This window comes from Gossypium raimondii, chromosome 6, assembly GCF_025698545.1.
Source record: "Gossypium raimondii isolate GPD5lz chromosome 6, ASM2569854v1, whole genome shotgun sequence".
NCBI classification, from domain to species: Eukaryota; Viridiplantae; Streptophyta; class Magnoliopsida; order Malvales; family Malvaceae; genus Gossypium; species Gossypium raimondii.
In genome coordinates this window covers 48,943,589-48,954,776 of record NC_068570.1, presented here as the reverse complement: position 1 = coordinate 48,954,776, position 11,188 = coordinate 48,943,589, and the positions used below count along the sequence as shown (strand labels likewise).

General features: G+C 34.6%; 1 protein-coding gene across 1 annotated transcript; it reads left to right on the top strand.

Moving 5' to 3' along the window:
* The first annotated feature begins 508 nt into the window (after positions 1-508).
* On the top strand, positions 509-3,142 carry LOC105773515 (40S ribosomal protein SA). The gene is made up of 5 exons (XM_012595491.2): positions 509-737; positions 1,959-2,221; positions 2,295-2,492; positions 2,577-2,790; positions 2,881-3,142. The coding sequence occupies exons 1-5, from the start codon at positions 590-592 to the stop codon at positions 2,979-2,981; spliced, it is 924 nt and encodes a 307-aa protein (XP_012450945.1). The 5' UTR covers positions 509-589; the 3' UTR covers positions 2,982-3,142.
* The last annotated feature ends 8,046 nt before the right edge of the window (positions 3,143-11,188 follow it).

The window sequence follows — 11,188 nt, the reverse complement described above, 5'->3', positions numbered from 1 at the left end:
TTAATTCAATTGAATTTTTCGATTAACCGACCCAAATATTTTTTGTTGGGTTTAGAGTTAATGGAGTGTATTCACATGGCAATATATTTATTATATAATTTATAATTAAAAAAATATAAAATAAATCAATTTTTTCGTTCAACTCGATTTCGAAATTCAGAAATCGAGAATTAACCAAGGTAAAAACCGACCAACATGCTTTCGAAATAATCAATTGTGCTAGTGTTCTCGATTTTTTGTTTTTTTAATTAAAATCGAGTATTGATCTCCCTAAGCATGACAGGATTTTTGGTTATTTAATAATTCTAAATAAATTGGGCTTCAAAAAAATCAAATTACATAATTGTGGGCCTTTCTCATGTAACCAAAAAAACTTAATGGACTTTGGTACAATTTAGCGGTAGGTATTTAGAAAATACGAAGAGAAATGAAGGTTAAATCGTCATTTAGTATCAACTAGGGTTTCCTTTCTGCCTTGAAAACCCTACTTTATAAACTGAAAAAACTTACTCTGATACTCTTACCAGAGCCTCATTTGTTTCACGTCCTCTTAACGATATCCTCTGTTTGCAGTTAAGAAAAGCAAATCATGGCTGCTACCACGGTCCCAGCCGCCGCAAGGCAGCTATCTCCTAAAGAAGCCGATATCCAGATGATGTTGGCTGCCGAGGTCCATCTCGGTACCAAGAACTGTGATTTCCAAATGGAGCGTTACGTCTTCAAGCGTCGCAATGACGGTTAGTTTTTTTTTTTTTTCGTTTCTTGTATAATTTGGATTCAGTTTTGTTCTTTATTTGAATTATCAGTTGTTTGAATTCTTGCGTTTTTATTGCTGAAACTTAAAGTTTCCCTTTTTTATTGCTTAAATTTGATGTGTTTTGGGATTTGGGTTGTTATAAATTCGGTTTTATGTTTGTAAATGTCGGCGTTTCTTTGTTTTATTTGATTTCTAAAGCTTGTAACTTTTAGGAGATATGAGATCTGGTAAAGACTTCGGTTTTAGCTCTTATATCATTAATGTTTCAAAATATATTCCATTTGAAGAATCTGTTTATACTTTATGAACATGTTTTTATTAGGTTATAAGATTAGAATTATCTTTTCAAGTGTTATATGCTGAATTGGTCCGAAACAGCAGGTGTCTAGTGTAACCACATTTTTTGTTGGCGTGTAAGAATTTAGACAATTGGATGGTTTTGGAGCAATGTGTTTCTTGCAGATGTGACATGCTGTTATTACAATGCTGGATACTTTTTTTGTTGTTCATGTTTGACGATTGGCTTGTTTTTCCAGTTGAATTTACAACTAGAGACCTGATATAATTATTTGTTCATTCTTCAGAGGAGGATATTTGTATGCAATGGATTTCTTAAGCACAGCATGAGCTATCTTTTAGTCTACTTAGTTATAAGCTACATAATTCTATTTAGTATAAAACAATTTTTTTTGCGCATGCAATGTCTTTTTGATTAGATGTGAGCTTGGTGCTTGTTAGCATACTTTATTTTGTAACATGGTATTAGATGCAGAAATGAAGTTCTCTTTAATTTCTTTAATTTTAATTTTATTTATATTAACTCTAATTTTAGTATTAAAAAAAGCTAGACAGTATCAAATTCTCTACTTTTCAGTGTTTGCATATTGAACAACATGCACAATAATCATGTACATTGGACAACAAAAGGGAAAAAAATGCATGTTTTGTAGAATAAGTTGGATAGGCTTCCATGCCTTAAGTTTGTTATATGCATACACATGCAGACATGTGTCAATTAATACGTTTTTGCTTTACTTATCCGAGTAAGTAAATTCTTTTTTAACATCATATGCCTTGGGAAAATAATGGTAGACACAAATAAGGGTTAAACCACCTAGAGTGCATCTTGTGCTCTCGACAGCACTCGTCATATGTATTGGTTTCTGTTTCAGTAATGGAATTATCTTTTTGTCCTCCATAGGAATTTACATCATCAACCTTGGCAAGACCTGGGAGAAGCTTCAGCTTGCTGCTCGTGTAATTGTCGCTATAGAGAACCCTCAAGATATCATTGTCCAATCTGCAAGACCCTATGGTCAGAGGGCTGTCTTGAAATTTGCTCAGTACACTGGTTGTCATGCCATTGCTGGAAGGCACACTCCTGGTACATTCACTAACCAACTCCAGACATCTTTCAGTGAGCCACGCCTTCTTATCCTCACAGATCCTAGGACCGACCACCAGGTAAATTGTGCATTACAGTCGTGTTGAGTTTTTATCATGACAGTAAGTTCAAATTTTTGTATATTTTCTGCAGCCTATCAAGGAAGCAGCTCTTGGAAATATTCCTACCATTGCTTTTTGTGACACAGACTCACCAATGCGATATGTTGACATTGGTATTCCTGCTAATAACAAGGGAAAGCACAGCATTGGCTGTCTTTTCTGGCTGTTAGCTAGGATGGTTCTTCAGATGCGTGGTACAATTGCTCCTGGACAGAAGTGGGATGTGATGGTAAAAGAGAAGACCATCATAATCTTGTCAATACGATTTGCATTTATGTATTTTCCTTGTTCACATACTGTATATTCTATGTAGGTGGATCTATTTTTCTACAGGGAGCCTGAGGAAGCTAAACAACAGGAAGAGGAGGAAGCAGTTGCTGCTCCTGATTATGGACTCCCTGCTGCAGATTTTGGAATGAGTGCTTTAGGAACTGACCAATGGCCCTCCCAAATGGGTGATCAGTGGTCAGCTGATGTGGTTCAGCCACCAATTTCGGGTGTCCCTGCAATTAACTGGGGTGATCAAGGTCTGATGTTTTACTGTTCATATGATTTTATTTGACGTACGTATTGATGATTGTTCCTTTGTCTAATGTTGTCTAAAATTTGAAATGCAGTTGCTGTTAGCGCTGATGTTTGGGATCCTGCAAGTGCTCCACCACAAATCCCTGGCCCTGGAATCGATGTATCTGCTCCTGCTCCCACTGGCTGGGAGTGAGGTTTTCTTATTTTTGCAAATGTTTTTCCTATTGAAAAAAATTTGTTATTGTGATGGTATCTGTGATTTTGACACGGGTTAGTTTGTAGTTTCCATAGACTTGAATGACTTGCTAGAGATTTTTGTTTTATTCGGTCATCCTAAGGCTTTCAGTTCTCGTATTTTTCTCCCTGTGCCATAAGTGTTTTTTCACGATTTAAATATCATTTGCCTAAGATTAATGCTCAGTATTCTTGTTAAACTGGATTTGGTTCAATCCTTTTGGATAAAAGTTAAGGGTTAATTTAGCATTGCTTTTAAGCTCTTTTGAGATAAAAGTATTGTTAAACAAGATGTTTTTGAGACTTTCAAATGTGTTTTGAGATAAAAAATGTTTTTACAAAGTTTTTTTTTTTTTGCCAAAAGCAGAAGTAGAAAATATTAGCTTTTGTTAAGTGCTTTTTGTTCTTAAAATACTTTTGAGAAGTAATGTTAAGTATAACGTTAGTTTTATGGTTGTATAATTAAAACCTCTTTGCTTTTTCACCACTTATATCATTTCTATGTGCTTAATATTCGAGAATTCGTTTGGTTGCTAGTGAAGCTTATTACTTCCAATAAATTCTTTCCATTAGGGATTGGAGACAGTGGAGCAAGGGTTACTGACGCAACTCGTTCTTTAACAGATCAAAGGGAAACCAGCAGTAAAAGTTTTAAAGGGTAGATATGTTGTGCCAAAAACGGCAGCCTTAGTATCTTAGAAAGAAAATAGAAAAATTATTAATTTTTCATACTCTTGAGGTTTTCATAATTGGATCATTGATCTAACAAGTTGAATTATAGGATTTCTGGTTTGATCGTGATCCGATCTGTCTATAATTATTAAAAATGGCAGTTTAAAAGTGAATAAAACTAATTTATTATTTTTGCTTGTCATTTAGTTGCACGTCTTTTTTGGGATTTTTCCTTTTAGCTTTGTTGAGACAAGATATAGTAAGGAAGGAGGACAAGGAGAAGGTCAAGGTGGTGCTATGAAGGCTGATTCACCTATAAAGGCCGAGAGCTTGAACAAGAATAAGATGATAGGTTGATCGAGAGGGCAAATGTTTAGAGTAATCTTAGGATGTTCAAGTGTTGATCCTTGTTCATAGTTTTTTAGAGTATTTACAAGATTCTTTGTCCATTGGTATGATCTTTGGCTAGATAAGCGTTTAGTCCCGTTAAATGCGTAATGGATAGTCATAGATACGTATTATGGGATTCTATTAGTATGAGATAGTCAAGCTGAAATAAACTCATTATTATTTTAGAAGTGTGTTTACATTAGGATAGAATTCTCCTTTAATCCCGCGTGGTAAGTTTCGTTTGAAGTGGGACGTTTGGCTAGGCTCAGAAGGTCTATGTAGAGTCAATCATGCCATTTATGCTTACACGTGTCTTCTTGGTGGATGGGCATAACAATAGCTCCCCTTCCCCCCACCCAAGTCGAGCAAGAGTTCATAAAATAGCCTTTCGTGAGACATGTTCTTAGGGCCCCTTAAAGGCTTATCTAGTCGAAGAAAATAAAACATCATCTAACAATTGTCATAAATGTGATGTTCTTTTGGGGAGTGTGGTCATGATGAGGAGCGTTTGACATTATTTAGGTAGCCAAATGTTATTGGTCATGACCTTAAATCCTCAAAACGATGCGTTTATGAAAGAGAATTGAGAAGTCCATAAATTGTCCTACCTTTTATGATAATACGTTATCGTTTCAAGATTCTTTGCTCGAGATTCCTTTTTGGTTCAAAAGTACTTTAAAATTTTCTTTTACTTGTTTACGCAATCTTCATCAAATAAATGAGGAGTGGAGGGGGGAAGTGTAACACCCCTAACCCGTATTCGTCACTAGAACAAGGTTATGGAGCATTATCGGACCTAACGGACAATTTACAATTAATATTGAAACCAACACATTTTCACATTCAAACCTATTTAAAACATGCTTTTCATAATTAAATACTCATCATATACCAAATGACCAAATGGTCATCTTGAACCATCACCAAAACCTTTATCAAAAAGACTCAAGCCTATACATGCTATATAACCAATATCATAGCTGGATAGTGTGATGAGATCTCCGACAACTTCCAACCCGAGCAAGCCTCTGAAATTCTATAAACATAGGAAAGAAAACAAAGTAAGCTATAAAGTTTAGTAAGCTCGTATGGAAATAAACCCATGTTATTAAATAACCGCATTTAAAACAACTATTCAAAATATGATATAATTCATATGATTGCACCATTCTATTTCAAATTCATGCACATAGTTAATCTAGATTTTCATGAGTTTATTCATTCAAAACACATATAGTTTGAATACTTCTTATCAATTCATTCACATTTTCATATGCATAAGCAATTATATATATAATTTATTCAATTCAATATTCATCACATTTTCTTTAGCCAAGTGAATTATCATCAAATAACGATATTTCGCACACTATGTGCCATATGTATATTTAGTTAAAACAATTATAACTCATATCACACATATCATCTATACAATTCACATAGATCATATTCCAATTCATTCTCAATCATATAATCGGTAACAGTATAATGCCCATTGAACCTAATGAAACATCGAAGGATACTGGGTGATACACATTATGTGCATTAATTGGTAATCCATCAATTCATTATCATTTTTGCTCTTTCGAGCCATGATCGGTAAGCTCATTCCGAGCTGAAGAACAGTCAGCTCTATTAAGCTAAAATGGTAAGCTCAAAAGAGCTGATATATCGATAAGCTCATACGAGCTGTGGTGAGTTCGCAACAAATGTAGGAGCTCGACTAAAACGGTAACCCTAGTGACATGTCACTCGTATCCTACAATTTTTTATAGTTTCAACGGGGCTCGATATTACTCAATACATTTCGAATTAAGCAATTCAATATCGTTTATTTCAATCATTCAATTCACATATATATACATATTCATTTCATACAATTGCAATTTAATGAAAGTTCGATTCTAACTATAGGAACTTACCACATTGCATAATTTAAGCAATTAAATCAATATGTCCAACTTGAATATTCAAATGCCTATCACACATACACCTTAATAGGTTAGAGTCTCAAATATGCATATAACCAACATTTCATCCATGAATGCTTCAATTTGGCATTCAACTCATATAGCATTTCATTCATACATTTCATAAAATTTCATTTCCATTTCCATACATCCTCATAATACATATCATATTTCATATACATGATACACTAAGAACTTGTCAGATTACCTTCATTTGATTCTCATTTAGGTTTTGTATGTATCTGTATCACTTAATTTGATTTTACTTTCATTCTCGTCTTGACTTTTCCCGTTGAACCATTCGGAATCGTTAAGGATACTCAGAAATCATAATAGCTCATACAATGCCATATCCCAGATATGGTCTTACATGTTATCACATATCAATGCCACTGTCCCAGACAGGGTCTTATACGAAATCATATAACGATGCCAATGTTCCAAACATGGTCTTACATGTTATCACCTCTCAGTAATCCTAATGTCATGACATTTGTATCTTATTCTATTCCTAAAGTTCATTCGGGGCTTTTGGACGTCGTAACTCTGTCAATTTTGGCTCGTATTCATGACCATTCATCATTCAATTCAATTCAATAATAATTAAGCATTTATAACACAATTTAAATACGTTATTAGCATACGAACTTACCTCGTTCGCTGTAACGATGAATTAGGTCGACTAATCCGATACTTTATTTTCCCTCATTCTAGATCTGAATCTCATTTTTCTCAATCTATATAATAACAAAATTTGCTTATTTAATCATTAATTCATTCAATTTAACACAATTTACACATTTTGGAAAAATTACACTTTTGCCCCTATTATTTCACATTTTTGCAATTTCGTCCTTATCACATTAAATCACAATTTCATGCAACTTCATCCTACCCACGCTTAGCCGAATTCCTTTTATTGCCTTAGCAGCCCACATTTTCCAAATAATCACACTTTTAACCAAATAATTTCAATATTTCACAATTTAATCCCTAATTTGCATTTTTATCAAAAAATCACTTTATAAAATATGAAAATCTAACATCAAATATTCATATTTCACCATTAAACATCAAAGAACACATGAGCTCATCAATGGCAACTATCAAAATCTTTAACAGTTTTGAAATCGAAGACACGGGCTAGCTAGTACTAGATGCAACGATCTCAAAAACGTAGAAATCATTAAAAACAAATCAAAATCCATACCTATTTGAGCAAAAATACCATGGACGAAAGTCAAGCTCATCCATGGCTGCTTCAAACTCCATTTTCAGTTGTAAATTGGATGAAAGAATATGATAATTAACTTTGTTTTATTTATTTTATCTTTTATTATTTAATACCAAAATTAACCTTTAAAAACATTAGTAACTACACCAAATGCCACTCCACTATCATCCACTAACTCATAAATGGGCTATTTTCCACATAAGGACCTTTACTTTAAATTTCTATAGCTATTTGACACCTTTAGCTTATAGAACACAACTTTTACACTTTACTCGATTTAGTCCTTTTTTATCAAATTAAGCACCCAAATGATAAAATTTCTTCACGAAATTTTTACACAATCATAATATCATACTGTAATTATTAAAATAATAATAAAATAAAATTTTCAACATCAAATTTGTGGTCCCAAAACCACTATTCTAATTTGACCCAAAAAAATGGGTTGTTACAAGAAGTATCATGTCTTCATCATAAAAAAGCAGAGTTAGGTATTCTATCATCAATAATAGGGTAGCAACAATGAGTAATAGGTTCACCATGGTCGATTCTAAGAGGCTTTCGACGGTTGAAAGCCAAAAAAGGGAAATCCTAGAACATATAAAGGATTACGATGAACCAGTGGTGGTTGTCAAGTTTAAGTGCATGACAATGGAGCAAGAGATGCGAAGGATGCTAAAATGTAGGGGATTTCTTACAAGGCACCCCTAGTATGAGTTCAATGTACTTGCGGGGAAAAATAGCTTAACTTTTGTTTTTGGGTCACACTTTGGTAGAGGGAGACCAGGATTTCACTTGCCGTTATTTTGTTGGAAGTGGGGTTTCACTTGTCACTTCACCGGTTTGTAATAAACTTGTTGAATTCCTACTATTTGGCACTCGGCCAACTGGTTGAGAGTTCTTGGTGTTTAATATTGGATTCATGATCAAATGTAGTTAAAGGGGGATATGACCTTCTGTGCCTTTTTTTCAATATATGTACACCCTTTAGGAGAACATGGGATACGAAGGGGTATACCTCGTAGTACGAAGAGAGGGGACTAAACAACTTATTTATAAAGAAGTGGGGAGGTTGAAGTCAGATCCTAAGAAATGTATTTTGGTAGAGTTAAAGTTGGGGGAATCTTTTGGGTTTCCTATTGAATAAATAAGACATGTACCCTCTCGTTTTCTTCATCATCCACGGGTAAAGGATATTATTGATGGGGAGGAAACCTATACTCTTTTAAATCACAATGGCTTTTTGGTTATCCCTTACGACATCTCCCTTCGTGTGGTATTCTGCTATTATCTCTACGATAAGGGGGCTATAGGGTACACCCTCTGAATCTAATAGATGGCTTGAGGGATGCTGGATGATGGAAGTAGCGTAAGCACTCCTGGCCATATGACTTAAGGGATGTTGTCACCAAATATCTTTGGGGTTTGCATCTTGAGCCTTTAAGTTTCTTTTCAAATTATGTGGGGTTTTAAATCGTAAGTAGGAAATTTCTCTCGGGTCCCTACAAATGGTACCAATGTTGAAACCAAATTTGAAGCAGCCTATTTCTTCTTCTGTTACCATCATTACTTCAGGCGAGTATGACGTCATTGTTGCTAGGTCTTGGAGGGGTATGCATTGTTTTCTCTTTTTTCTTGATGGCTTATGTAATCGTTTGTTTATTTTCCCTTTTACGGTTTTGTAAACTCTGCCCCAAATAATAGGGATAATCAGCCGAAAGCACATTTATCTAGATCGAAGAGGTTAACTAAGAAGACAACACCATTAATGGTTCTAAATCAACTTCGAAGTTAGATGTTGCAACACCACTTATGAGTGTCGCAACACTAGAGTCGTTCTTCAGCTTCCCTGGCCCGAAACGGTAGCCTGCACACTCAATTAGCTCATTAGTTCTTTCCTAGGCCTGGATTGGCCTAATGGGTCATCGAAACACCAAAACTTGAGCAAAAATGCTTGTTTTAATGATTTTAAGCATAAACTACTAAAATGAAAAACTTATAGAAATACAATCAAATTACTCGAAAATAAGCTCATTAAACGCCTGAATGAGTTTAATTTTCCACAACGAATTGTGGTAGATCACCTATTGAAGAGAGAGTTCTTTTTTAGGGTTGATGTTGGTGAGGCATTGCTTGATGATTACGTGGATGGTAGGACCGTTTAGAAAAGGGGTATGCTTGGGTTGTTTAGGTTATTAGCTTAGCTTGATCAATGTCCATTTGATAACCTTCATGAAGCGATAAACCATTTCATATAGTTGGGATAACTTTTCTGAGGATTATTGATGAGATGAAATCAGAGGAATTCGTGAGTGGTTCTTGCCAAGAAGGCTTGGATGGCTAAAGCATCAAAGACACCCTTGGTTATCATAGTTGCAGCATTAAATTTTTTCATGAAATCGCGAAAAGGGTTCATTCTCTTTCTACGATGGACATTAAGTAGGTCAGGGATTGTTGTGGGGTCTTATTGGCTAAAAATTTGCTCATGAATAATATAGCCAACTGATTAAAATTGTTTATAAATCTTGAAAAAATGACAGGTATCATTGTCGAGCCATGCTAGAACGGGTCTAGAAAAAGCTCTGCCTTTCACAATGTCTGAGGCTCCAAGGATGTACATATGGTTGTTGTAGTGAGCTAGGTGATCTTCTGGTCTCTAATACCAATGTAAGTTAACTTAGGAAACTTGAAAGAGCCAGACAAGTTGTACGTCAATATAGAAGGGGCTAAGGGTTCATTAGCATAACTCAACTTCATTAGGCTTAGAACCTTTAACCTCTTATAAAAATTTCAATCTAAGAACTGTAATTTGCTCTTCAATAGGGAAGCTTTGTTTCGGGGCTCTAATTTCAAATGAAGGTCTTACAACACCTCATTATCATTGTGGTCCTTTTCTATACGGATAATGGATTATGTAGAACCTTCTAGCTCTAATGGGATAGGTAAATTTCCACCATTTGCACTGTCTTGGTTGCTCGTAGCTCTGTAATTAGTTGTTTATTACGAGCATTTTTTATCTAGCAAACACTGACACTCTTGTTGTTCTTAAAATTGACATTTTCTAGCCTTGAGTTTCTCTTCTATATGACATTTTTTTTCTGCATTTCAAGAACATGATGTTGAAGGTTTGGGATTTTTTATTGTTGGGAAACCTGGTTTGGGGGAATAGTTGTGGCAATGGGCTGAGTTTATAGGGCTAGGCCATAGATGATTTGTTTCAAAAGATTACCATTGGGGTCTTGTAGCGTAACAGGTGAAGATGGTGTGTCGAGAATCGAAGGTGAGGTCACTGTGGCAAGGTTAATCGAAGGAATGTTGGAAAAATCTGGTTTAAAAAATGGTTTTCTATCACAGCAAAAAAAATTAAAATTTTGAAAACCAAGTTGGTTGTGATTTTTATAATAATAAGCTTTTCCTGAAAAATATCTATGCTTTAAACAAGACGGATCCTAGACGTTCTCAACTTTCAACCAAACAACTTTAGCCACTATTCTCATACCACGAATTGTTTCGAGTGTAGGCTCGAACAACAATGAACTAAACACAGAACCAAAAATAATTTATTACTTTCAATAAAAAAGTAATTATCTCTCAATAGAAACCGGTAGAATTGTAATTACCAAAAAATAAAATTTATACTTAGAAAATAAATTGTCTATACTTTCTAGCAAAATGACAATATATGAAAGTTGCCAGTAACTCTCTTTGTAAATCGCTCTACCAGTACCATCTATTTATAGGGAGATATAAGAGAATCCTAGTTGAATTAGTTAAACATAAATAATATTTATTTAATAGAAAAACAATCTTCTAATCAAATTAGAAGAGAGGGGGCACACCCTAGTTAAATACACTAGGATTGTGTCACCCCTCACATGCAATATAAGGGAAATTGAGTTT

Bases quoted from the DNA above. Each gene is read 5' to 3' on its own strand.
- LOC105773515 (XM_012595491.2), top strand. From the start codon at position 590: ATGGCTGCTACCACGGTCCCAGCCGCCGCAAGGCAGCTATCTCCTAAA. The intron at 738-1,958 runs GTTAGTTTTTTT...TGTCCTCCATAG, and splicing joins CTTCAAGCGTCGCAATGACG to GAATTTACATCATCAACCTT. The intron at 2,493-2,576 runs GTAAAAGAGAAG...TATTCTATGTAG, and splicing joins GACAGAAGTGGGATGTGATG to GTGGATCTATTTTTCTACAG.